The sequence below is a fragment of the Frieseomelitta varia genome, unplaced genomic scaffold, assembly GCF_011392965.1.
Source record: "Frieseomelitta varia isolate USP_RPSP 00005682 unplaced genomic scaffold, Fvar_1.2 scaffold_140, whole genome shotgun sequence".
Lineage (NCBI taxonomy): Eukaryota > Metazoa > Arthropoda > Insecta > Hymenoptera > Apidae > Frieseomelitta > Frieseomelitta varia.
In genome coordinates this window covers 815,791-842,836 of record NW_025109084.1, presented here as the reverse complement: position 1 = coordinate 842,836, position 27,046 = coordinate 815,791, and the positions used below count along the sequence as shown (strand labels likewise).

The window sequence follows — 27,046 nt, the reverse complement described above, 5'->3', positions numbered from 1 at the left end:
TTGTACATTTTTATACATGTATTAATATAAAAAGAGTATAGAAAAAATGTTTAAGATCTAATTAATCTATAATCTAAATTAGTTTTTTTTTTAAATTTTAATGAATATTTCAATTATCAAATTATATACTATTTCTGTCCTTATCGCACAATAGTGTGCTCCTTGTCTGTCACACAACATAAGTCTATCCTTCATGAACACTAGTGCTCTCCTTGTCTACGAATAAGCTAGGTGCTGCCATATATCGGGAATGTTTAAAACTATCTAGCGGGAAACGTAATGTTCTGCCATCTGTCGTATTTTTCCAATTTGCTCTTTTAGTTTCGGTTGAAAATGAAAGAGGCTTAGATGGCAGCACTATTTTCAAACAAGGAGCGCATTACTGTGGGACAAGGACAAAAATATCGATTAGTTCCATCATTTCACTGTTATGCGGTGCTAGTATCTACGAATCGAGCAAAGCTTTATTTGCATAAAAAGCTAATTGAGCTTGATTAATGATGAATTTTTGCAGTTGTATGTTTTCAGGCTCTAATCTTTCTTCCTGTATTTTATTCCATCTTTAAAATACTTGCATGAAGATTTAAAATTTTTATTCAATGGATCAGAGTATTCTGTTGGATAGATAAGAAAAGCAACAATATTCGACAAGGACAGAAATAATGTTTAGTTCCATTGTTCTACCGCTACGTGGCGTTAGTATTTCAGTATCCATAAATTGATCAAATTTTCATTGGTAAAAAAAACCAATTTAGTGCTGCAATTCTTAAACTTTTCCAGCTTTTCCTTCATAATTAGACCTTAGCTTTACCTTCTACTTCGCTTGTAAAATAAACGTATAAAAAAAAATCACAAATTCGACTAATTGAATCGAACAATTTTATATTGGAATTGCGAGAGATGTAATAAATTTTTTGTAATAATATTATGTTTTCACGCGATTAATTTGCAGTTATCTCGAATGCTTTCAAATGTATCCCATTCAAATTTGAACGTGTAGTGTTAGCTATGGTATAGTCTATGGCAAGGGAAATTTACTTCAAAACTTGTTTCTGTTCAAGTGCCATTCACGAAAACGCATGCATATAGCTGCTGCGAGTTGCACATGCCAGAGTGAATAGGTAAAAAAATTTCTTTCATGCGATGACACATACATTCTGTCTTTGGTCAATTCCTTCGAATGTTGTTCATGTTCAACCTTTCGATATTTGTCTGTACAGAGCGTTAAATGAACATAATAAGACGAATGAACTGATATAAACGATCGTGCCGTCTTCGTTGACACGATTCGCAACAATTCAATGAAACGGAGCCGTACATCAAAAAATAATCCATTTCATTGCGCAAAAATGTCCTCGGAATCTTCCTTGAGTGATGTGCCAACTGTCGTGTCAAAACTGCACAATTTACGTTTAGGCCAAGAAGACGGCGACGAGCCTCAACAAAATGTAAATCTCGCCACGTCTGGCGATTCCTCTCAAGAATCTGTACGAAATACTCAACCTATCGGCAATGTTATCCTTTCACGTGCCAGGCGTGCCCTTAATTTCGTTTGCGACGAAGATCAACCAACTTCGTCGACAGCAAGAGCCGGAGAATCCTCGTCTTCGAATGTCGATAAGTAAGTACTTTGTCGAGTCTTTTAAAGCTAGTTCATAATTTCCATATGAATTAAATCACGATATTTTTGCGAACATTTCCATAATTCTGTTGACGTTAATTTTCCAGTAGGCCTCCGACGAATGTAGCAAATACGTTGCATTTGGAAGGAAGATCTCAAGATACAGCTGCCTTGGAAAACACATCTACGAATGGTCAAGCAACAGTAGCTTACAATTGGCAGGGTACAAAAGCAACGATGCGCGAGAGAATTGTTTTTCTGTTCAATAATGAAATATTGTCGGATGTAAGCTTTATAGTAGGAAGGGGAGCTCAGAAGCAGCGTATACCAGCTCATAAACTAGTCTTATCCTCTGGAAGTGCTGTTTTCGATGCAATGTTTAATGGAACACTTGCGACAGATTCTTCAGAAATAGAAGTACCTGATGTAGAACCTGCTGCTTTCTTGGCAGTGCTTCTTTTTTTATATACAGATGAAATACAGATAGATCCTGAAACTGTGATGACTACGTTATATACTGCAAAAAAATATGCAGTGTCTGCTTTAGAGAAGCACTGCGTAGATTATTTGAAAAATAATTTAACCAGTGATAATGCATTCTTGCTTTTAACACAAGCTCGACTTTTCGACGAGCCACAATTGGCTGCAGTATGTTTAGATACTATTGATAGATTTACTACGGCAGCTTTAAATGCTGATGGATTTACAGATATTGATATTGATACGCTAAAAATTGTTTTGGAAAGAGATACTCTTCGTGTTAGAGAATCTAAAATATTCCAAGCAGTTTTAAGGTATAAGAATATGATATACATAAACTATATCTGGAACTTAATATATAAGTATATATGTATATTTATTTTTTTTGTACAGATGGTCAGAAGCAGAATGCATAAGACATCGTCTGCCAGTTACACCTGAAAATCAGCGATTTGTTTTGGGTAGTGCTTTCTCATTAATTCGTTTTCCTTTAATGTCAAAAGAAGAATTTACCGCTGGCCCAGCACAATCTGGACTTCTTAATTATTCAGAGGTTGGCATTAATTATAATATTTTATATGTACTCTATATGTGTGTGAAATTACTTATTTAAAGATTGGGTGTTTTAGGTTCTTTCTTTATTTTCATATTTTATATTAAATCCCAAACCAGTGGTAGGATTTCAAACAATGCGACGCTGTCGCATGACTGGTAAGGAGCAAACTGTATGTAGATTTCAACATACTAAAAGTAGATGGGGATATCACGGGACAAGTGATCGTATAAGGTGATTTTTAGGATAAAATGTAATGCGAACTTCATGTTTATAATATTTTATATAATTTAACTTTTCATTTTTTTTTTTTTTTTTTAGATTTAGCGTCGATAGACGCATATTTCTTATTGGCTATGGTGTCTATGGTAGCATGCACGGCCCGGCGATATACGAAGTACTAATAGAATTAATACATACTGCTTCTGGAAAAGTGATTGCTACAAATTCAACAAGTTTTAGCTGTGATGGTTCAAAATATACTTATCGTTTAATGTTTAAAGAATTAGCAGAAATTTTACCAAATACGATTTATACTGCATCAGCAACATTTAAGGTCAGTATGTCAGTTTATCTCCGGCTAGATTGATTGTCATTGTGCATTGCAATTATAGGGTCCTTATTCTCATTTTGGAACTAAGGGTTTAAAAACAGTCACGGTGGATAGTGATTCCGGGAATGGAAAAGTTAAGTTTGAATTTAGTACTGAAGCTGGAGATAATAATGGAACATCTACTGATGAAGGACAAATTCCTGAGCTTATATTTTATACTTAATAACTCATGTACATAATAACGACATTCCTTTTTATCAGCTTCATTGTTTTTCAACTCTTATTACATTAAATTGTGTTGTATAACAAATGTTATATGTCAGTTTCTTTGTCAATTATGTATTTTATTACAACTGAGTGCAATTTTTTCAATAATGAGTATATTTGAAAGTTTTTTAAACTCTGTACTGCAAGCAGAAAGATGTTTTATATCTAATTGAGAATATTGAAAGTGACATTTGTAGATTTCAAAAGGGCCTTATTGGGAGAAGAGACTGATTCGTGCCACTGATGTAAATTTAAAATTAAAGTAAATGACTTATTTTTAATTAATTATCTTAATGGTTAATTTCTTCAAAATGTAAGTTTGAAGAAGATAGCCATACATTGAGTAAGTTACAAATATTAATATATTTATGACTAAGGACAATCTATTTTTCTATTACTTCAAACAATATGTACATGAGTGGTATATTTATACATACAATAATTAAGCTTTGCATAAAGAAATAATAGATGGATTCTTATTGTCATTGTTTAAGAAATCTTTCTCTTTAGCAATTTCTTTTTTGAGAAATATATAAAATAATGTAAAAATTATTTAATTAATACTCAAAATTGTTAATATTCTGCATGAAGAAACAATGTAATACAGTTTAAAGCTTGACAAATATTTTTTAGAAAAATTATTAATAAAAACATATATAACTTTTGGTAGAAAGCTATATATATATATATATATATATGTAATTAACTAGAAGCAATATATCGTTATTTTTTTAGTATTATTCGAATTTAGGAGTTGTAAACGTAACACTATGGAACATAAACGCATTTTTTTTGTTACAATACTAGATAATGGATTTTTTTAGTTTGTCCTTTATAAATAATTAAATGCGCAAAATAGTCAAATATAATTTATTTATATTTGCACAATAAACGAAGTATATTTGTCGGCGTGATATTTTTGTCGATGGTATGTAACTAATTATTTATATTACAAATTAAGAAGATGCACGTATTATCACGAAAGAAATAAACTATTTATTCAATAAAAAGTTTCTTGCATTATTTCTTCCTTCACCTTGAAATTTTTTTTTTTAAATTATTTTTCTATTACTTTATGTACAATTTTAATTTAGGGAACAAAATCTACAATAATTTATTATATATTTTTCTCAGATTTAGGATTAAAAATTCAATTAATAGTACATTTATATTTGTATATATTATATATACATTCTAAATACTTGTAGAAATTAAAATATTACTTATTTAGTTATATAATCTTTTGTTTTTCATATATGTATATAAAATTAACATGGCAACTTTATCTAATACGCGCAAGTTTGTCACTGTCATATCGTTTCACACAACGATGGAGTATTAAAAAATGGTAGTAAGTGATTTGTAGTACCGATTAATAATTTTGCAAAATCGGTTCAAAATTAATTCACTGTTAACTATTTTAATCTTGTATTTATTATGTGAAATTGTAAATCACTATTGGATTTTATTAAATAACGGTACGTGTGATAAAGTTTAAATCATTGGTGCCTAATTGGAGATTTATTACTATATATCATAACCTAAAATTTACGTGTACCATTTACGTGACTTATTTACAACCAGGAAAAGAAATATTGCAGTAGTCATTCATTAATTTTTTTTAATACAGTGGAAAGATGTTCGAATGATAATCGTAGCGTTGACGTTATGAAAAAAAAGATATTTGACAAGGCTGTACATATTTTATCCTTATGGCTAAGGGAAAACTGAGAGGTTCTGATTCAAACAATAAGGTATGTTCGTAAAAGAATTTAATTTCGATATAAGTATCCACCAAGTTAATTTACTTTCCATAACAAATAGTTAACAACTTCAAATGCAACTTTCAAAAATGGGGAGACATATACATCAGAGTTTGAAATTAATGAAATACCACCTAGTGCCCGCACATTGCTTACAAAGGGTTACATACAGGATGAAATTAATTCTTACTCAGGTATATTTTGATTAAGATCTCTTATTTGTATTTGTATAGAACGTTGCATTTGTGTAATAAGTATTTATATTGCAATATGGTAAATAACTTTTAGGTGCCACTGTTTCAACGCGTGGACGTTTTATGACAGAACAAGAGAAATTACGCTGTCCTAATGAAAGGCCTTTGTATCTTTATATACAGGGGCATGCAAAACATAATGTAGATTGTACGTTGCATTTTTTTTTTGGTTCTCTTTTGTAAATTGTTCATAATTTAAGAGTATTTTATTTTTAGCTGCTATACAAAAAATTAATGAAATTATTAAAACAGAGCATCAAAGTTCTTTGAACAGGCCAAGTAGATTTACTAATGCACCGCCACCTCTTATGAGTTTACATTCCGGAGTTACATCTGTGGTATGTACTACTTTTATGTAATATTGAATGTATGTATATGATCTAAATTTTTCGTTATCATTATTATTTTTACAGGAAAAGATTTGTGTTGGGATAGAAAATGCTCCAGAAGGATTTGATTTAAGAGGTAGAATTATAGGTGCAGGTGGAGCAAATCTATTATACATTAGGGGTGAAACAGGTGCAAATATAACTTTAAGAGGTAGAGGGTCACAATTTATTGATCCTGTTTTAGGCACTGAATCTCCAGAACCATTGCATTTGTGTATAGAGTAAGATGATTTCTACATTCTATATTCTTTGTATAATAATACTGAAATGATGAATTATATTATAATTTTTATTCGTATAGGCATCCAAAGCCAGAAGCATTACAAAATGCAAAACAATTAGCAATTAATTTAATTCAAACAATGCAATCGGAATTACAATCATATATACAACAACAACCACCACCAGTGCAATCACAGCAAGTTATAGAACAGTCACAAATGCCACAAAGTATGAATCATTATTACATTTTATAAATAATAAATGCAATTATACATTTTCATTTATCATTTTTATTTTTTATAGCACAATTTCAAACCATGAATATTGGTACTTTGGGACAGCCTAATGTAGTTACTATACAGCATCAAGGTAGAGTGTATACATCAACAATTTATGGCTATTAGAAATTCTGTCTGTAACTATTACAAACCATTTTTAACAGATATTATACAACACCCTCAAAGTAATGTAGTAACGTTGCCAGCAACTATTCTCACTGCTACAGTAACTGGTGCACCAGGCTCTGGCATAACAGTTCCTCCACCTGGAGTACACATTCCACCTCATTCTGGACCATTGGTACCACCACCACAAGCACAGGTAATATATAAATTTATAGATTTATCTAATAACTATTAAACGTAATATTTGTCTCTTTTTTTTCAAGGAAATACAAACATTTATGCCTCCTCCACCAGTTGGCCAAGTTCAATTAATTGGTCCTCCATCAACAGTAAGCCAAGTGCAATATCAGATTCATCCTGGACAACCACTACAAATTCAAGGGATTCAACCTGGATCGCAATCATCACCACAACCTGTAGCCCAAATGTATGTTATGAGTCAGCCACCACCACAGAGTCCAGCTCAACAAAATTTTATTACAAGTAGTAGTGCGCCAGTTAGTGGTGCGGTTTCTTATGTTTATACACAACCAAATGTACAAAGGCCATCTACACCGCCACAAGGAATAATCGAAGCTGTCAACGTGAATTTACAACAGCCACCTCCGACAACTCCAATTAACATAACTCAACAACCACCTCCACCATTATTGCATCTTCATTTTCCTCCGCCAAACTTCCCTCCGAATCAACCACCACCTCCAGTACCACAAACTTACCAAATACAATATCAGCAAGTACAGGCATCTGCATCACAATCACAAGCACAGTTTGTGTTACAACCTGGGGAGCATATTGTTCCACCACAGTTGCAGCAAAACCATGAACAATCGCAGCCTGTGGCTCAACATATGTTACCACCACAGTTTGAAGGTCATGCTCCTCAGTTTCATTTACAAGTACCTCCTCCGTCTACGCAAACTTTTTTAGTCCCTAATGCTCAATCGCCTCAACATCCTCAACAACATCCTCTTCCTCCTGGAAGTGAGGTTCAACATCAACAAGAAGGACCAGTAGATCAAGGACCACAACCACAACCGGTACCACCTCCACAAATTGTACCACCACCTGCTCAAATGTCAAATTCTATGAACGTTCTTACCAGTATTCCACCGCCAACGCAAGCACCTCCTTCACAAAATGCTCCGTGGCTATATCAAGCACAACAGCCGCAACAAATGTTGCAGTCGCAGGGTCAACTGCAGGTGACGTTATAGTATTTATATATTTTTATAAATTAAAATGTACATTAGTAAAAATGTAAAATTTAATAGGTTCAGATGCCTCCTGCAAATATACCTTTACATAATGTACCTCCACCACAAGTTCAAGCTCAGATACAGTATCATGCACAGCATATGCAGTATCAAAATGGTCATATACCACCTCAAGTACACTATACGGTTCAACCACCACCTCAACAATTTGAGCAAAAGCCTGATTCCCCAGAACAAAAATCTCATGGTATAAAAAGGAGATTTTCAGATGTTGAAACAAATCCGGTTAGTTTTTAGAGTTCATTTCTGATAAACTGAAATATTTACTATTATGTAAAATATTAAAAATTTATATTAAAAACAGGAAGCATCACCTTATCAATGTGGTCCTCTACCTGCTCAGCGTCATGGACCAGGGTAAGTAAAATCATTAAAATTTTTAGTTCTATTAGTTGTAGTTATTCTAATTATACATAAGTTGAAATTTCTTGCAATATGCGAGAACATAAAAATTTATTGGGCGAATAAAGCAGGTTTAATGAACCTCAATTATATTTAAATACGTATTTAAATTACAAAATGAACATGTTTATTTATAGTGTCTGATTAATATTAAAGCTGAAAAAGAAATACGTTTAAGTATACGCGTTCAATGTTTGCAATTACATTGTGTATTACTACCAACTGTGATGGAATTTCTAATTTTGTGAAAGCTGCTTAATAATTCATTGCTTAGATATGAAAATTATAACTTATATATAGTCATTTTATTTTATATTATAGTAAGCTTAAACACGTGCAGTGCAGTAAAATTGAATTTTTTTCAGAAACCTGCTTTGATCAAGATGTACCAAACTTAATAGATAGCAGGAAATTTTTTAGTTGTTCCTTACTGTTCAAAAATTTATAATTAGAAAGAAAAAATAAATAAATAAAGATAAAAAAAATGTTTGATAATACGGAGTAAGGAACATCGATTTATTCTTGCAAGCTATAATTTGGTAAAAGTTTATATATTCACAATCAAACTATTTTCAACTGTTTTATTTGTAAAAAGAAATTATAAAATTAGCATGAAAATGGATCTGATAATCAGAGATAATCAGGTTATTTAAAGTAAATGATTGTGAATATAACTAATTTTTTCACAGAATATTATGTTGAGAAAAAAGATTTATGTATTTGTGTATTTCTTTTGGTAAACTTTTTCAGTAAATTTTAAACATATACTTCTATTCTTAAGTAAAATAATAATTCTAATTAGAAAATATAATTACAGTCTATAAGTTGGATCTAATTCTAGAATTATAATATTCTGTGCTATTAAGTTATAACACAATTAAGTTCTTTTTACACAAAGTTTGGTATCATTAACTATGACCTGGAGATACCAGGTGCTTTTAACATTTCAGAAAAATCCATGGCTGTGCATCAGGTGATATTTGCTTAAATTTTGAAATGTTTATCTTTATAATCATAGATTGTGAATTAATAATTTGAAACTGAATTGTTTAAGCAGAGAAGGTGATCGGCAGCAGCAAGTCTTACATGGTCCATCACCGACAGCTGCGGGCCTACCTCATGGAGATCGAAACAAGCTGCTAATGCCACCTCCACATCCAGGTCTGTAACTAAGAGTATTCAAGGTGAAAGAGTGCTGGATACCTTTTGAAAATTAACACGAATTTATTACTTTATAAATAATAGTAATTAAGTCAAATGTGTTAAATGTATTAATAATATACATGTATATTTTTAAAATAGATATTTTAATTTTATTATATGAAATGGTCAGATTTAATAATTTTTATATTTGTAACTCAATTTTGTATTTATATTTTTATTTCAGATGGGTATCTAGCATTGTTTCTCAATACTCTTAGCTTGTAGTACATTATTTATTGTAAATATATTTTTTACTAAACAGTACAAATTTCTCCTTATTCTTAATCCATATGTCTAGCGATTCGCTTTTTCATGTACTCATTCAAACACTTTGCAGATAGACTTCTGGAATTGTCTACGACGTTTATGATACCACAGCGTAGATTGCTTTCCATTTATCTTTATTTGTTATTATTTAGAATTAACAAAACTTTCGCTATATTATATTATATAATTAAAATAGTTAACTTAAGCATCCTAATTTTAATGCTTCTTCATATATTTTTTATTAAAGTATGTATATGTGTTTTCAGATCTCTGTGCAATGAAGTGATTTTGTATTTCAGTGATTTTGTATCTCAGTACTTTTAACCAGTTTAACTATAATTATTATGATTCGTATTCTGTTGAAATGCTATGTTTTAATATGAGTATTTTAAGTTTAAATATCAAAATATCAAGGATATCTTGAAATCAGACGTCAGATGAAGCTGGACATGTGAATACATGGAGTAGCAGTACATTGTTATATTGACGTTAATAATGATTTACGAATTATTTAATGTAGTTTTTTTCTATAAACGTGTACAAAATTTACAGAATAAGAATGTTGGAATCTGCTAAGTAACTATATGCAATTGATTTAATTATTTATTTTGCAGTGAATCCAGTAACAATCCGATGGATGATTTTAATCAGGAATTTAGATGATGCAGAAAAAATTTTTAATAATAAGTTTTATTTTGCAGATAATAACTTAAGTAAACAATATAGACCAAGAAGGCACTACAGTAATTATAACTTGGTACCACGGATATATGTATTTGTTACACATTTCCAGATGCATTTAGCGTCATAATCACTATCTTTTTCTTTGTTAAATGGTGAACAGCGTGAAATATTGTTACTGTGTTCTGTAGAACTTTAAAAAATTCTTAGAATATTAATCATTGCACTATTGATTTAAGCAAAAAACTAAACAGCATCAGTAGGAAAATATAATATACTGTATATACTATAAAATATAATATACTGTAACTAATATTTTAATCGGCATATTAACAAATAGCTTGAGTTGTAAGTGAAAGGAAAGGATGTTATAATTTCATTTCTATATTTAATTTAATGAATTAATAATAGTATTACAATATTTCATCACGTTATTTACCATATTTAATTTTATAATACATTTTATATATAGTTGCTTCACATCGTTTTATTTCATTTCATGAATTTTCATTATTTAGGTGAAAAACGCAGCTTGGATCAAAAAACTGCAGGCATAAATACAGGTATATTTAACATTTGTTCTGATATATTTATTCTTATATTCTTTATATAGATTTTGTATACATTTCTGTAATAGGAAATGAGCAAAATCCGATAGGAGATTCAATAAACATCCATCCTGGAAGTGGACCACCTTTGCCTCCTTCACTTCCACCACAGGCCCCGTGGCAAACACACCATGTTAGAGTTCCATGGGGCAGACCACCGCCAATGCCAAGAGATGGAGAGCATCAAGGAGTGTGTCCCACATTACCTCCAACAAATATGCCACCACCACAAATTAGACCCAGAGGTATTCACAACGAATAACGATACTGTAGATAATTGTATAGTTGTAAATGTTTGTAAATAAAATCCACATGATTACGACTTGATTTTAATATGGAACACATCGTATTATCTCTAATAAATATTTAAGAAAAGTTTTTAAAACTCTATGGTTGGATTGGTGTGGTTTTCAAATTATTCAAAATAATAATTTGTCAATATAATCCATGGTGTATGAAATAATGATTAAATATTTTTCGTAATTATCCAGGACACATTGAAGGTAATCGTTCGCCTGTACAAAATGCGATATTGGAGCATCCGTTGAATGTCGAGTATAATCAAATGCCACCGTATACAACAAAACCTCCCCCTTACAATTCACACCCATTGATGCAATCCATTTGCAATCCACCGCCACCACCACCGCCGCATCATCAGCAGCGACCGCAGTATCCTCCTCAAAACGTGCAGCATTATCAGGTGCCAATTTCTCAGACATATCAACCACCGACTTCCTGTCCACCGTGGATGAATTAAATTATGATACAATACGAATAACGTAATTTATCTTTAAAGATAGCTGATGCAGTCCGTCCGATTTCACACCGTTCAATCAATAATACTTATACGAATGTAACTGATTCTGAGAAGCATAACGAACGCAAATGGATGGTATTGCATTATGTTATCTTCATCGAATTGTTCCTTGTGATAGTTAATTATAATTTAACTATTCGTTGTGAATGTGTCGCTGCAAAGATGCTGTTCTGTAAAAAAAGAAAGAAAATGTGTATATGTTACAAATTATTTATAGTGAGACATTCACTATAAATAAAGCTTAGTTAGCGAATGATAGTAACTAATTTATAAATGCCACGTTATGATCGGACAATTCATACATTCAGTGAGATAAAGAATTCGATCAATGATACCTAACTATGTAATGCAGGCAGAGATAGTGTGAATCACAATTTGCGAGGAAGAGTAATCATTGCGGATGTTTAATAAGAAATGATTCTGATTAGTTTCAAGAAATGCTTTTAGTATTCACGCACACACATAACCACACGAGGATTTAGAGATATAATTTTTTGTATTCATAGTACGTAATTACGTAACTAGAACTGTCTCGAACTTGTCATGTAGATGTCTATTTCTTCTTTCGTTGTCGGCACACTTTACACGTATATCTATTTACGAGTTCGTACACAAACAATGAATGAATTGTTGCCTCTAATCTCACGAGGTGTTGATATTAAAATCGCGTGAAAGTTTGCCGTGATTTTCATACAGAGTTGCGAAAAATTGTACATTAATTAATTTACTGCTACAGTACAATCTATTAATTAATTTACTGCTATAGTAATTTTTGATTTAAAGATTAAGTAAATATAGGGCCAAGAAATAATTCTTGATGCGGTATATTTTATTATTATAAGCGAAAAGCTTCAAGCTCGAATGGGTTAAGTTATTGTTTTTATGATTTAATTATAGAAATATATTTTCCGATGGAACATCATTTTTTGAATAAATTAATTTAATCTCAATTCTTTTGGATATTCTCTTTCGCGTCTCTTTACGCGTCTAACCAGTATCAACATCCGATACTACATTTTTCGAAGTGCTTCTAGTAATTTATTTAGAAGGAAGCATGTTCCTTTGTAGCTCTTATTGCAATTTATTGCCAAATGGGGTAGTATATCGAGCTCCTGATTGCGCAATTGCGCATTATCCCTTATATCAGCCGCACCAACTGACAAGCTGCTTCTATCTACAATGAATGATCATACCAATGGGAATTGTAGTCTCTATAAAATTCTTGGTGTATTGACTTGGTGTATGGACATGATAAGTCAAGGATTCGCCATGATATAATTTATGGAAACGACTTGGAACAAACGATTTATACATCAGGCTAGCTTGGAACATTCGCAAGAAATAAAGTAGTTGACTCTATATACGGTAATGGTTACTGTGGAATAGCTGCTATTATTTTAAATTACAACTGTCTCTGTTTTGTTATTTTAAATCACAACTGTCTTTATTTTGCTATAGATACCAAATACAAGAATTTTGGGACCATTTCAATCGCCAGCAGATTTTAATTAACTTCCAAAGTTCAGATTTTCGGATATTTTCCAGATATTTCAACGTTATTAATTAAAATTCTAATAACGAGAAACTTTGTTAATTATCGATCATGAGATTCGTTCTTATTACGCTCGTCTATTTTTAATATTTTTTTTAGGGTAAGTATTGCGGTTCAGTAAAAATAGCCATGAAATTTTCCTTAAGAGTGGAAACGACATCGGGGAGAAATCTAATTTCCCTTTGTTATGATCTCCACTTACACTTTAATGGCATTCCGAATTTATTTTACTGATAAAACCTTAAGTTAATGATTATCCGATATCACGTATAATAAAAGCTTCGAATTAACAGATCCGTTTTATGATTATACATCGTAGCGAGACACGAACATTAACAAGATTTAGTGCTCAATTCGCACATTGGATGTTGTTGAAACAGATTTGTCTTTGCTACCAATTGGCTATCATTCTAATTAAAGTCGTTAAACGCTTTAATGCGATACGTGCGGTGATCGAATATTGGCCTACGTTTTCATACTGCGCGAAACTCTGTTTAATACAAATCCAATGAAGCCGTACGCTACCGGAATTGTCTACCATTATACCGAGTGCACAACTGTGCACTAAAGACTGTAATAGAATCGGGTATCGTAAAATCGTGCCGGTACCCCGGCCAATTAACAGAAAACTCTTAGATTTTGTACGAATACTGTACGTTTCAAGCAGGCTGCTTTAAAATGTCTGAGCTTATTTTAATAAAAAGTTTTAATACAACAGTTCCAGTTTCACGAATAAAATATTGAACGGAAGAAGTTAAATTTATAAGAAAGACGACTGTCGTTAGTTATTGCTTGGTTTTTCGGATTGTTCGCATCGATAAGAGAATCGAATTCGATAGTACGCAAATTACTCGTGAAATAGCGCGACTCGCTTCAACGTCAATTATCTTCTTTCTCCCATAGTAAACTTAACCAATTACTCCGAATGACAAATTGGATCTTTTTTAAATTCGGGAAATATTCGAATCGGTTCATGTAAGACCTTTCTTTTTTCTTTTCTTTAGACCATGTCCCAGATTTGTCCGTCATCCTCGCATCAATTGGTCGCAGCCGCGATGGCATTTCGTCGAGCTCGACGTAAATTCCCAAAAAATTTTGGTCTGTACAGCAACGCGGAGGACACAACAAAATTCGATAACGTAATTATACGCTTGTTGGTGTGCTAAAATTCTTCTCAACGTTCGTGTCCTTTTTACATTACACCGGATTAGGTTATAGATCCGAACGTGTATTCTTATCATTTGTCATTCAGTGATCCGATCTTAGGAACTTTCAAACAATTAAAGAGCCTCGTAGCTCTTTCTCAGTGACCTTTTCCTACTAAAATTATATCTCTTTGACAATATGCTGGAATCAGATAGAAAACGTCAGCGGAAACGAGGAGGCAAACGATCAAGGAAACTTGCCGTTTCCACCGAGAAATTGTTCAAACGCAAGGTCGAGTCGCAACGAAGGAAAGACATTTTGGAACGATGAGTGCGGCGAAAGTGGCCCGATCAAGGGAAACTCACCCCAGAAACCGATAATCTGCAGTTGTTGCCGTAAACGTAACGATCAATGCAACGCTGGAGATGCGCTCGATATCGTTCCGAGCAAAGAGCACAATGGGATCACGCAGAAAAGCGAATTCTTTAAATCGGAGCAAGTCGAAAGGTACTGCGCATTTTGCACGCAGGAATCGATCGTTGCAAACGCTTTAATTCGACGAGATATTTTCGGACAAGTATCAGAGATTATTGCAGCAATTTTCGCGAAACGTATAATTATATCAAGTGTACTAAATTGTAATTTAATTTGAATAGTTGATTTTGTTATGTGCCAGCGGAGAGATACTCTGAATTAAATTATAGAATTACAACTCGAATTGCACAGTACCGAAATTATTCATGATTTAGATTATTCAGAGAGAAAAGTAGTATCGGTATTAAATTAATCGTAATGTAATTTTCTATTGCGTTAAAATCTTTAAATTCAAACAATTTCCGGAATATTAGAAATACATTGCTGTCACTTTTTTTTGCAAATAGAGATTTACGAAGTGACTGAAAATTCTAATTTTTCTTTTTGTCATTTTTTTTTTTTTTTTTCGAATAACGACGATCGCTATGATCGTTAAACAGTTTCGCTGCGTCGAAAAGTGTAAAGAACCAACACGTGCTTGTTTTCGGTTTCTTTTCTTTTTTTAGTTGTAACGCGAAAGGAATGAAAAGTTTCACAATGGAGCCTCGGAATTCTAATGGCGGTTCATATTGCTATCCACGAAGACGAAGCCCGAGAGAAACTTCCAAATTGGATTCGGTTAATCTTCTGTACGGCCGCGATCAGAATGAAGTGGACAACGTTAAAAGTAGCGACTCGTCCGAGAAGCGAAGTAGGTCGAAGTTCTTCGCGTTTCTACTTCGAATTCGCAGTTATTGCGTGGTTGTCGCGAGTTATTGCCTCGATAATTCTATTTCGTTCAAGATTGCAACAATTCCGTGCACGAGTGCAATGTCGAAAGAAGAGGAGAGAGATCACATCACCGAAATTCACGGTGCACGTTCGCCTCGCAGAAGGATAACCATCCATCGTCGTCTAGTATTCCGCGAGCCTGCCACTTCCACTGTGCCAAACATTCGACTCTTGATCTTCTACAACCTCATCGAGATTGCTGTCGTCAGAATCGTCATCATTGCTGCCACTCTCACGATCATTGCCATCATCGTTGTGACAACGAGCACAGCAAGTTAATAGAATTAAATTCACAGAAGAGAACGTCAGAATCATCTACAGAATTGCTACGCGGGCTAACGTTTTATTTAAATTTTTCCCCAGCAGCTGCTCATCAAAGGAAAAGCGTCTCGCGTCAGACACGTGCCTCTGCTCCTCGAACTTCGCAAACAATCGGAGAAATTGTTGCCACAAGGAGCACGCCACGCGCGACTCCGTCTGCAATCACAGCTGTTGCGCGAAGGATTCAGAAAAGATTTCGACGGTGCAGGAACAGAACGACGAGGAACCGGACGATTCCGTGGCCTCGATCAATCACAAGGACTCTTTGTGTATTTTGGTGGAAAAGTACAAGACCAACAAGAAATGCAAGCACAAGGCTCTCGACGCCGCTGAATTCCCGTGCGAACCAGCTAAAGACGAATGCTGCGATAAATCGTTCACCTCGGAAACCAGTTGTCAACTGGATGAAATCGTGAAACAAGGGGACAAATATTCGGGCGGCAATAAATGCCGTTTCCGGGACAATCGTCGTGCGTCGATAGGGAGAACGTGCAGACACGGCTGCGGCCCGATCTTCACGGAGGGGGAGTGCAATCAATTCAAAAACCTGAAGTCTCGTTTAATGAAGACTGGTACTTGTTGTTCAGCGAAAGGCACACCGTGGAGACACACGTTTTAAATTCACGGTGAAGTACTCGCTTCAAGCGCCGGCTATTTCGTACTAAGTTTTCGTACTTATACATCAACTCAGTCCACACGTTCGTTGGCTACTTATTTTGTTTTTTTTTTTTTTACACACGATAGCTGGCTGCTGTTTATTGGTTATTATTTACCAAGAAATTCGAGAAGATACAAAAATAGCGTACATGCCTATTTTATACACTATATGTATGTAAAAAATTTTCATTAAAGCCGCTATAAAGTTTTTGGGAAACGGATTTTCGTTATAATTTTCATCGCACGCAAAAGAGAGTGAAAAGGATAGAACTTCAATCTTGAGGCTCATGGCGCGCCGTCGCCCCTCCGGACGCTTATTTTTTAAAGTATATTGCGCTAATAAAGTTAATAAACTTATTTTGGAAGTATATTGCTTTAATAAAGTTAATAAACGAGCGCATTTATATCATTCTGCCACAACGTGCGCTGTACCGCCAGCCTCTTGGGCATCATTTGGCTTCTCTTCTGTCTCTTTTTCTCCTCCTACGCCATCTCTGCTTTTTGTTCCTTTTCTTCAACTTCTATTCTTCTTCCTGCTCTTCCTCCGTCCCTGTTTCTTCTTCTAATTTTTCATCTTTCTTCTCCGTTTCTTCTAATTTCTCGTCTTCTTCCTCTTCCCTCTCCTCGTCTTCTTCCGTCTCACGTACTGTAAGGATTTCATTATTAATTGACGCGCTACAGTATACAAAATTGTCGTCAGCACACCTTTTTCATCAGCCTCGATTTCTTCGACAAGTTCTGGACGATCTATTTCGGGTTCTGATTCTAATTCCGGGCTCGTAATTTCATCCATCAACGGCTCTGTAATTTCATCCATCTCTTCTTCTGTTAATGGTTCTTCCGTTTCGGACGGTAGAACCTTTGGTTCTACTGGGCGATACTTAGGTTTAAGCTGTGGTTCAGTGGCCGCGACTTTCTTTGCTTCTGTTTTAACTAAACAACTTAAATTCCTCTCTGAAAGAAATGTTCATTTTTTTTAAACGAGATTTTACAGTGTACCTCGCTCCTTGTAATCTTCCTCATCCTCCTCGTCTTCGTCAATTTCTAAGTCACCTAGTGCAAATTAAAACTGCAGATGTTTAATTAAGTTTAATTAATTAAGATTTCGAAGCATCGATGGAAATTCAGCATCGATAACGGTAGCTAATTTTTAAATAGTTATTTACTAAAAAAAAAAAAAACCGGTAAATTTACACTTTGTGTACTTTGATACCTTCTTTTATTAAATACGTCTTTCTCATTTGCTCTTTGAAAGCAAGCTGAAGTTTCGTGCTCGCGGCCATCATTTCCTCCCGCGTGCCATACTCCTTGGGGATATCATCGCGGGAGGTGACCTTCTCGAAAATCTTGCGGTGCACCGTGTCGAGGACAGCTTCGGTGACCATTGTCTTCGTCGTCTCCAATTGTTGCACGTCGTAGCTATGTTTTTTCGCGCGATACCTTTTGTAAGCTCTCTGCGAGACAAGAAAGAAAAATGTCAGACAGTGAAGAAAGAGAGTAAGAGGACTGAGTCGTTTCGTGCGAGCACTTGGATAATCGAAGCAGCCTCGTGAGCCTTTTCCAACATTAATCCGGAATCATTGTACATCATCTCCATCCAAGCAACTGCTTGAACAGCCTCCACAGGCTCCAGTATACGTTCATCCTTCTTCGGAGGCTCCTCTTTCGCTTCCGCTGCGAACATCGTCAACGTCGAATCAAATGTAAATTCGTATTCGCGACGTCACGCAATCACGCGATCTTACGAGCATCGATCTTCTGGTTTCTTCTGGTGTAGTATCCGCGATAAGCGAACTAACGTGTGATAACAATCAAACGATTGGTAAATCGATAACTACGTTTAAAACGAGGAAACATTACTTTCACGAGTCTTGCGGCTTTGGAGATTTCCGCTTGCGTTGCACCGGCCTTTCTCAAGATATCCAGTGTATTCGTTACTGCTCTTTGCCACTGAATCTTTCCTTCAGCTTCGCTCGAGACCATCCTCTCGTAATGACCGCGAAATGCAGCCTGGCTTTCATTTATATAAATTTGTATAAATCTCGAGTTTACCTGGAAAATGTTGTTAATTATAAAAAAAGAAAAAAAAAAAAAGAACACTGACCTGTATTACTGTGGCAGCACGCTCCGCTTCTGCGCGTGTAGCCCCTGTAGCTTCTAGAATGTCTCGAATCGATATCATTGATCTCTCGTCACAAGTTGAATCTGCGTTTAGATTAATTTATAATTTCAAGAATACCACTTTAAGATTTTTCGTTTCGCAATCCTCTACGTAATCTTCATACGCTTCACGAGCGTATAATTTTTTTCAAGTTGAATCACCTGAATCATTTAGCCTTTTTTTATCGTACTAATCGAGAATCGTAAAGAAAAAACTCGTGATCTAAATCATGGTAGCCAACGAGTACGCTGCGCGTACTTTCTCAATTTATGACATTCAAACGAGCCTGCAGTTAAAGCAGCTCGCTCGAAATAATAATAACGTTGTATAGCTTTCTTTTACGATTCTTTTACCTTCGTATATCTGTGTTGGTTGCGTGTCAACCGCGTCCAGGTACTCGCGGAATGCTCTCTGAAAAGGGAAGAAAGACGCGGAAGTATCACGTGCGGGCATCGACAGCACGCGACAATAAAACTTACTTGGATCCGCGGAGCCGTGACCGCGATCTGCTCCAAAGTGAAACCGGCCCGGTAAAGTATGCTCAGAATTGCCTGGCTCTCCAGCAGAATGTTGTTCACGACTTTGACCGCGACTGTTGAAAAGTAAAATTGGAACTTTTAACTTTTACGCGGCCGTGAACATTAAAAGAACAAAGCAAAAGTAGAAGGATAAATAAAGAAAAAAAAAGAGCGAGGAAGAATTTAAGGAGAAGCTTTCGTGCCTTTTGTGTTCTCGCGAGTGATTAGAAGCGTGTCCACATATTCGGCGATAAACGGGAGTAGATCAGCCGGCTGAGAACGAAGAACCTGTTTGTAAGTATTATAAGAATATTAACAGATATTGACAGGAATCATAGATAGGAAAATTGATCGAAAATTCACGAGTTTTATGCTCGTCGATGAGCTAACCATTAAATCTAGGAAACAATTTACTTACTTCTCGCGAGATATCGGCGCACAGTTCTCTCAGCCCTTCTGGTACCTTGTATATGTGTTTGGCACCGTGTGTCTGAAGCACCACATTCATTTTCTAAATCTGTCCGCACGGCCAAACGCAAAAAACAGAATCGCGAAAGAAGAGAAACAAGAATTCTCTATTATTTAGGACGTTTTAACGGTGTGCTCGATTTATCAGTCGGTACGAAATAAAATCCTCTTTTGTTTTGCAAATCACATGACGGCTGCATTCAATTCGCGCGTTAATATCCGTTCACTAGATTTGTTAAAAGAGAGAAAAAAAAATAAATTTTTCCATGTTTAGATTGGTTCAACGCTTTTGAATGAGAATCCGCGCGCGCGAGCCATGTGTGCGTATGTGTGCTCGATGATTTTTCAAAAATTTCCATGACAAATTGGATTGTTCCCCATAGTTCGTTAGTGTTTGCTATTGCATTAATATATTTATTCTCTTTTTTTTTTTTTCGCAGTTCGTCACCTAGTTAATTTCGTTTTCGCTTTCGGGAACGAGACCTGACATATTCCACGGTATTTTCAGCCGGGAGTAATCATCGCGATGACTGTGTGTTGAAGATGGCTGCGGCTCGTAGCAATCTAGCGAACGAACACGACCAACGGATTCACTCAGTCACACAGACGGGTAAATACACATGTGACGCAACGAGGATACGGGATTCACGTAGAGAATTACGTAATTGCAATCTGTCTTGTGCAACGAATTTCGTATCATCTTTGAACAACTTCATTCAGAATTAATAACTCCTCTGGAAATGCTGGTATACGCGATAAACATCTGTTCCCATCGTAGACAAGCGTAGCGGTCTGTGTTATACGTTATATTGTTACCGCCGTCTTTTGCAGAAATGAAATAAAACGCTTCCGATGGATTCATCCTCTCCGGAATATTCTTGATGAATTAGTTTCAAGTGATACGTTTGTTATATCACGAATCTATCGCATAAATATGCGAAATCGTTATTTTTTTTTTCCTACCCACCTAGAAATTATTTCGCGTACGTAGAGAGGTTTGCGATTTGCATGTTTGATTGCGCCGGCGAATAATTTTTGTTTCGTGGAAGCGTCATTTGCAAAGAATTTTTATCAAGTCTGTTATACTTGATAAATACGATTGCTCGGGATTTTTTTCTACGGTTTTCTGTCTTTAAGCTGAAACAAAGTTATTGCAAAGATGAAACAAAGAGACGGTAATTACTCAGAGAATTAATTCCAGACAAACAGTTTGTAAAAAGATTAAGCGAACTAAGAGCAATAAAGATATTACAAAGAGTCTAATCTACCATCTTAAAAATTGTCCAAATTTTCCTGTATGAGGAAAATGTCCCTCTTCTTTTCTATTCTTCGTTTATTTATATTGTTAAATTATATACATATGTATTTATTTTTTTATATTTAAATATTCTATTAATAATATATATATATTTATTTATTTTTTTATATTTAAATAATAAAAAACATATATATATATTTATTTTTTATATTTATATTTTTTATATTAATAATAAAAAATATATATATATTTATTTTTTATATTTATATTATATTTATATTTATTTATTTTTTATATTTAAATATTCTAAATATATATACATATATTTATTTTTTATATTTATATTATATTTATATTTATTTATTTTTTATATTTAAATATTCTAAATATATATATATATTTATGTTAATATTAATATATTTTTATATTTTTATATATATATATATATATATATATATATTTATTTATTTAACGCACACGGTCACATCGTATAATTTATTGTTAATTGCAATATACGCTTCGGAAGATCTTAGAATCAATTTATTCGATGGGTTCAAAGTTATTGGCCAAGGTTTTTTGTTCTCGAACTCGTGGTGTTATTGCGCGATACCCCAGGTAGTAACAATTATTGGTGCTTCGATCAGTCATTTCCAGATTAACGTGCAATTGTGAACGCACACGTTGTACTTTTAGTGATCTTCTTCTTGCTGACTATTTTATCAACGCGTCGCGTGAGTGGCCGACGTTACGCTCCACTTGAGTTTCACGACTGGCGGTCATCGAGTTTTAGAGGTGGGAGATCGTGCGCATGGCGTGCATGGGATACATACAGAGTGCAAAAGTTTCGTTTGTAGTGATTTTTTAATGGTTGTGCTTTGTGGTAAAAGTTTGCTCTTCAACGTGGATAGAGACAAATTTAGTGAAGAAACTAAGTTGAGGGTGAGAATGGTTTTGATAATTGGGAATGTTGAAAGCACACGATGTTTAGACGTGCGTTTCCAACGCCGTTTCACTTATTTTTCCAAAACAGAGTTAGTGAAGAATATTTATTAAATTTTGTTACTTCATATTTTTCCCTCTAAACATCATCATCTCTAAACAAACTAGTATTAAAGATTGACTTAAGTATTCGTTTCTGAATGAATTTCTAAATTCAGAGCTTTGTTAATTGATCTCTAACATTTGCTAAAGAAATAAAACTCGTTTTATACGTTCTTTCGTAACTCTCGCTTCTTTTGGAAAAGATTCAAGTCGTCAATAATGTAACAATAACGTTTGCAGTAACAACGCGATAACATTTAGACGTTTCTTTAATTGAAAATTTATTGTCACGATGGAAATTATTTCGAAATTATTTTGTTAATATGTAACTGTTCAGAATGATAATCGTGTCAAGGAAAGTCCTCTTCCTTAGTCGTAGACGAATTTAAAGGACAGCAGAGTCCTTCAGGTGGGCCTGAGCCTCCTCGCGTTGGATTAAACCGGATTAAATTTGGATTTTCACCTGGATTAAACCATGGTAATGGACTTCCTGAACAGCGACCGCCTTTCGATGATCCTGAAGGTCCATCTGATTATGGTCGACCTAGATTTTCCTGGTCGGAAATTTTGACTATAATAACGACAAACCAAAAAGAAACTCAGAAGTGGAAATAAATGTCTCTCCGAGGGAGATTATGAAAAAAAAAAATGGAGTCTTCAAGTGTGGGATCTTCCGATGATAAAATTCGGTGCAGGTGATTTTTAACTTTTAATCGAATAAGGGTAAAAAATATGATTGGTAAGTTTTCCGAGGCTTTCAAGTAAGAAATAAAATGTGTCACGATGTGAGAAATCATTGTCTTTCTATTTTCAAAATTCTATATTTTGGGTTCCAACAAATATATAATAGGTATAGAGAGATTTAACATTTTGCATTACGCGTGATGATATTTAATATGTGAAATCGAACGATCAAACGTTAATTGTGTAACGCGATTGAGTAATCATACGATCGAAACGTTCGATCACTAGGATATTAGGCTGTGCGATCGGTAAGAATACTTGCGAACACGAGCAATCTAAACGTTCAAGGACAACTAGTGATTTGGTCACGTATAGCTATTGAATATTATAGGATTGATTGTGCGGAAGATGCCTCGGATAATTCAGAGATGACAAGCAGCCCGATGTTAAACGTTATGTTGCCCAAAGATAATAGGAACATTGTTCCCAGATGATCTCGATCTGTTTGCGGAATGAGGAATTGCCCTAAGACATTTGGAATCAAATGAATGGCTGAGTGAATTGTCCAACACATTGTTACACTTTAACCAACGTGAAGTGCAAAGAAATTATCGAGTTGAAACAGAGAAAAAAATACAATGACAGAGTGGCAGATTTTAATTTCTAATTGAATAATACGAAAAATATCGATCGATACGTGGTTTGACAGATTGACGAATCTGTCTGGATATTCAAGTATAACAAATGGACGCACACGCGCGATCGTATGATAGATATTTCAGAATTTGCATGAGAGATTAGATACGAGCAAACGAATCTATAGAACACATATTGTTGGTATTTTCACTATCTGTCGTATTTCGAAATCACCTTTGTTGCAAGTTGCTCGTATTTTCATTGCCGATATAATTCGCGAATCGCATAATAAACGTGTCGCGCGAAAGTAATGATAGTAAATAGATTCGTAACAATTAAATGCAATATGATACGGTGTCTGTAGAAGCACGTTTTCGTGAAATATCTATGAAATATTTCGTCCATTTCAATTATCTTAATGAATTTTGGTGGAAACTCAATCCGGCGAACACGATCTACTCGGGGAAAACGGCGATGGAAACAAGAGTATGTTTGCACCTTGATTTCGAAACGTTAGTCTCGTTTCTTCGTTGCCACACGATTTTTCCTTCTAGATCAAACTTTCCTTTCTCCTCTCATTCTTCTGTAAAAATTCTGTAAAAATGAACATTCAAAAATTACCCAAAAATTACTTAATCTCGTCGAATTTGTTTCAAATTCGAGCACGTTTACAGTCAATATTGCCAGTATTATCGCGTTCACCGTTAAACAACTCCTCGAATCCCCCCCTCGATTCTGTTTCCACTTGCCTGGCTCTGCTCGAAGCGCGACAATACAATCACAGAAACACCGCTGCATGCCGTGTCTTCAAACACGTAATCAACGTTTGTTGTTATTTCGAAAACAGGAAAAACGAGTTCCGAGTTGCGGAGGCGGCGAATGTTTGCCGGAGACAAGGCAAGGTGCGACGATAAATTCGATTGTCGCGATTCGAGCGACGAGCGCCGCCCCGCTCAAGTAAGTTAATTTGCTCGAATGAAAAATAAATAGAAGAGTTCACGGCGAAATATTAAGAAGAAAAAGAGATGTCAAGTGACTGCGTTACGACGCGAGGGTGGAAGCGACAAGTCGACAAATCGTTAAACACTTCCAGTGTCCTTCAGTGGAGAACGTCGTGGCACGTTCGCGAGTTCGCGAAAGGAAAATAACAATACGCCATAACGAATTCAATTGTTCCCTTATTTGCGTTCGTTTAATCACCGACAACGTTAATTATTCGTAGCTGGACACCCGTAGAAAATCGGAAAACGGCTGCGCCTCACCCGATGGTGGAAGTTACAAACTAGGTGATTGTGATAAACCCTGTGTCCCAAACGTCCAGGAGATAAAGTTCCTGGGTAACAGCGTTCTGACCTACACTACAATTGTAGGCGCAATTACATTTTGAGCGGAAGCGCCGTTTCTGTTTGCTTCGACGACGAATGGCACGATCCCCCCGCTCCCCTCCGGCCCCAACGCGTCTCGGTAAGTTCATTTGATCACGGATCTTGCCAAATTAGTGGAAATTGTTTTGCATTGAGAATTCCACACCGGGGAGGGGACCCGTGTTAATTGAACAGGGAGTTCAGAGATTTCAGAGATCGCTTGTTTTCCTCCCAGTCGTCGCGATATTTACGAGTAGTTAAATATATGAATTTCGTGCTATGAAAAAGTGATTAAAGAAGTAGTTGCACGAGACCTACATGTAAAATTTTGACGTTCGAAATATTTATTTCCGTATGTTCAATCATTCATTCCAAATTGCGCGTGTGAAACTGAATTTTTTTAGATGGACAGAAGTTCAAATGAAAGCTTCTGCCACTTCGATCCTATCACTCGCCCAACGATTTTGAATTCGAGGATATTCACTTGCTTTGTTTAAATGAAATTTATATAATTAATTAAATAGGATCAAATTTATATAATTCTCCGGTATTTCGCGAATTGATTAATTATTATTGTGTTATCAGACGCATTATTTGGATTATTGATTATTTCCTTTTCGTTGCAGTTTTTATGCCTGGAGAGTTCTCTTCGTAAAATATTCACAATCGAGTATCATGTGATTGTAGTTTAAAGTATAATAATAACATTTCAAACATAGCCGGGTATAATAACATTGTAATGCAGTATTTAATAAATTCCGTATCCCACAATATTTCAAATAAACGATACGGGCGCATAGGCTGCAACTTTAAAATAAAACAAGAAATAATACTGATAACACACGGATCTTCAAATTATTTTACCATTTGTCATTATATTTCATTACCAGTATTTTCTCAAAAAATAAAGGCCTTTTATTTCAATGAAAATTTTTTATTACCTACTGTTTGCAAATCAATTTATGTTTCTACGTTTCATTATAAAATTTGCATTATAACAGGAAACGTGTTCTCTGTTGAGCAATACCGCGGTGAATATTTTATGCTCGTTCCGTGGAAACGAAAGTGTCTTGCACCGATCGAATTAAACCTGGAACGGTGGCGACTTTGTCGTGCAAATCGTCTTACAAATTGCCCGTGACGAATGACCCACCGTATCGTACAGTCACTTGTCTAGAAGACGGATTATGGGACCGTCGTCTTTTCCGTTGTCTTCCAGGTAATGATGATTTTAGGTATCTATTTTGTTTCCAGCATTCCGGTTTGATACCTGTAATAGAACGAAGAATAATTTGCGTACTGGTAATCTTTCATAACATTTATAAAATCACTTAAAATATATCATAATAAACATAATAAATATATTACAATATTATAAAATATATTATAATATTATAATATATTAAATATTAAAATATATTACAATATTATAAAATATATTATAATATTATAAAATATATTACAATATTATAAAATATACTACAATATTATAAAATATATTATAATATTACAAAATATATTATAATTAATCAATATGCAATAAATAATTAGTCAATATATTACACAACAAACAACTAGTCAATATATGCTGAGAAGATTCGCAGCATTAAAACCAGATGAACTTTGTGAGAATTACTTCTTTTTTCGAATAAATGAAATTCTCAGAATAAAAAGAAGACACAGAAACATTGTTATTATCACGAGAAGATTCGTTTTGCAAGGATTGATGAATTACGTATTTTACGAATTAATGTTATTTGTTCTGCTGTTATCCATTCAAAGTGTAATTTAATTTATTCCGCTTCGTCAGAGTGTGGAATACCCACCTCACAAGGTAACACGCTGACGGGAAATGGATTCGAGGCGAGACTCGGGCAAATCCCGTGGCATTTGCAAAAATCAAGGGACGAGTACGAGCAAATTTGCAGACTAGAAGCAACAATCTAATTGTATCAGTTAACAGTTTAACACGAGCAGATCAATTCTTTCTTGAAACTCAGGCGAACAAATACGTTCCATTCCATATAATATGAAATGAAATAAAATAGAAAGATGTTCACGGCTCGTTCAAATACTTACACGTGTGACAATGTGTGTGTGTGTGTGTGTGTGTGTGTGTGTGTGTGTGTGTGTGTGTGTGTGTGTGTGTGTGTGTGTGTGTGTGTGTCACA

General features: G+C 34.6%; 5 protein-coding genes and 1 pseudogene across 13 annotated transcripts; 4 read left to right on the top strand and 2 right to left on the bottom strand.

The window, feature by feature from the left end:
• The first annotated feature begins 698 nt into the window (after positions 1-698).
• Positions 699-3,542, top strand: LOC122532763 (BTB/POZ domain-containing protein 1-like). Of its 2 annotated transcripts, none has more exons than XM_043661826.1 (7): positions 699-1,121; positions 1,221-1,621; positions 1,732-2,415; positions 2,495-2,654; positions 2,731-2,888; positions 2,976-3,210; positions 3,269-3,542. In XM_043661826.1, the coding sequence occupies exons 2-7, from the start codon at positions 1,302-1,304 to the stop codon at positions 3,428-3,430; spliced, it is 1,719 nt and encodes a 572-aa protein (XP_043517761.1). In that variant the 5' UTR covers positions 699-1,121; positions 1,221-1,301; the 3' UTR covers positions 3,431-3,542. The 2 variants fall into 2 exon arrangements, with proteins under 2 accessions (XP_043517761.1, XP_043517751.1); XM_043661816.1 differs by having other exon boundaries at positions 700-1,121; positions 1,729-2,415.
• Positions 3,543-4,725: 1,183 nt separating this feature from the next.
• Positions 4,726-12,714, top strand: LOC122532726 (extensin-like). Of its 8 annotated transcripts, none has more exons than XM_043661768.1 (16): positions 4,726-4,825; positions 5,105-5,228; positions 5,299-5,431; positions 5,526-5,639; positions 5,708-5,829; positions 5,905-6,101; positions 6,182-6,330; positions 6,406-6,471; positions 6,545-6,702; positions 6,770-7,711; positions 7,781-8,008; positions 8,088-8,140; positions 9,240-9,346; positions 10,855-10,899; positions 10,974-11,189; positions 11,436-12,714. In XM_043661768.1, the coding sequence occupies exons 2-16, from the start codon at positions 5,187-5,189 to the stop codon at positions 11,702-11,704; spliced, it is 2,841 nt and encodes a 946-aa protein (XP_043517703.1). In that variant the 5' UTR covers positions 4,726-4,825; positions 5,105-5,186; the 3' UTR covers positions 11,705-12,714. The 8 variants fall into 8 exon arrangements, with proteins under 8 accessions (XP_043517703.1, XP_043517724.1, XP_043517693.1 ...); XM_043661789.1 differs by having other exon boundaries at positions 4,758-4,979; positions 6,608-6,702; XM_043661758.1 differs by having other exon boundaries at positions 4,759-4,952.
• Positions 12,715-14,252: 1,538 nt separating this feature from the next.
• On the top strand, positions 14,253-16,962 carry LOC122532597. Its single transcript, XM_043661495.1, has 5 exons — positions 14,253-14,455; positions 14,674-14,969; positions 15,503-15,687; positions 15,780-16,041; positions 16,134-16,962. Exons 1-5 carry the CDS (start codon positions 14,324-14,326, stop codon positions 16,705-16,707), a joined length of 1,449 nt encoding a protein of 482 aa, XP_043517430.1. The 5' UTR covers positions 14,253-14,323; the 3' UTR covers positions 16,708-16,962.
• A 20-nt stretch (positions 16,963-16,982) lies between these two features.
• On the bottom strand, positions 16,983-19,054 carry LOC122532584. The gene is made up of 5 exons (XM_043661467.1): positions 18,850-19,054; positions 18,606-18,755; positions 18,491-18,539; positions 17,959-18,419; positions 16,983-17,798 (listed from the first exon to the last, which is right to left on the bottom strand). Exons 1-4 carry the CDS (start codon positions 18,925-18,927, stop codon positions 18,223-18,225), a joined length of 474 nt encoding a protein of 157 aa, XP_043517402.1. The 5' UTR covers positions 18,928-19,054; the 3' UTR covers positions 16,983-17,798; positions 17,959-18,222.
• A 171-nt stretch (positions 19,055-19,225) lies between these two features.
• LOC122532590 (sperm surface protein Sp17-like) lies at positions 19,226-21,010 on the bottom strand. The gene is made up of 2 exons (XM_043661481.1): positions 19,843-21,010; positions 19,226-19,712 (listed from the first exon to the last, which is right to left on the bottom strand). Exons 1-2 carry the CDS (start codon positions 19,930-19,932, stop codon positions 19,608-19,610), a joined length of 195 nt encoding a protein of 64 aa, XP_043517416.1. The 5' UTR covers positions 19,933-21,010; the 3' UTR covers positions 19,226-19,607.
• Positions 21,011-22,923: 1,913 nt separating this feature from the next.
• The window catches only part of LOC122532715, a 5,748-nt pseudogene continuing 1,625 nt past the window's right edge, over positions 22,924-27,046 (top strand).

Coding starts and splice junctions, on each gene's coding strand:
- LOC122532590 (XM_043661481.1), bottom strand. CDS start 19,932: ATGAATGTGGTGCTTCAGACACACGGTGCCAAACACATATACAAGGTA. Junction 19,713..19,842: donor GCGCCGATATCTCGCGAGAA/GTAAGTAAATTG, acceptor ACTTACAAACAG/GTTCTTCGTTCTCAGCCGGC.
- LOC122532726 (XM_043661768.1), top strand. CDS start 5,187: ATGGCTAAGGGAAAACTGAGAGGTTCTGATTCAAACAATAAG. Junction 5,432..5,525: donor TGAAATTAATTCTTACTCAG/GTATATTTTGAT, acceptor AATAACTTTTAG/GTGCCACTGTTTCAACGCGT. Junction 9,347..10,854: donor AATGCCACCTCCACATCCAG/GTCTGTAACTAA, acceptor TTCATTATTTAG/GTGAAAAACGCAGCTTGGAT.
- LOC122532584 (XM_043661467.1), bottom strand. CDS start 18,927: ATGATATCGATTCGAGACATTCTAGAAGCTACAGGGGCTACACGCGCA. Junction 18,756..18,849: donor GTGCTGCCACAGTAATACAG/GTCAGTGTTCTT, acceptor AATGAAAGCCAG/GCTGCATTTCGCGGTCATTA. Junction 18,420..18,490: donor AAACCAGAAGATCGATGCTC/GTAAGATCGCGT, acceptor CGATGTTCGCAG/CGGAAGCGAAAGAGGAGCCT.
- LOC122532763 (XM_043661816.1), top strand. CDS start 1,302: ATGAAACGGAGCCGTACATCAAAAAATAATCCATTTCATTGCGCAAAA. Junction 2,416..2,494: donor ATATTCCAAGCAGTTTTAAG/GTATAAGAATAT, acceptor TTTTTTGTACAG/ATGGTCAGAAGCAGAATGCA. Junction 2,889..2,975: donor GGGACAAGTGATCGTATAAG/GTGATTTTTAGG, acceptor TTTTTTTTTTAG/ATTTAGCGTCGATAGACGCA.
- LOC122532597 (XM_043661495.1), top strand. CDS start 14,324: ATGTCCCAGATTTGTCCGTCATCCTCGCATCAATTGGTCGCAGCCGCG. Junction 14,970..15,502: donor AAATCGGAGCAAGTCGAAAG/GTACTGCGCATT, acceptor TTCTTTTTTTAG/TTGTAACGCGAAAGGAATGA. Junction 15,688..15,779: donor CGACTCGTCCGAGAAGCGAA/GTAGGTCGAAGT, acceptor ATTTCGTTCAAG/ATTGCAACAATTCCGTGCAC.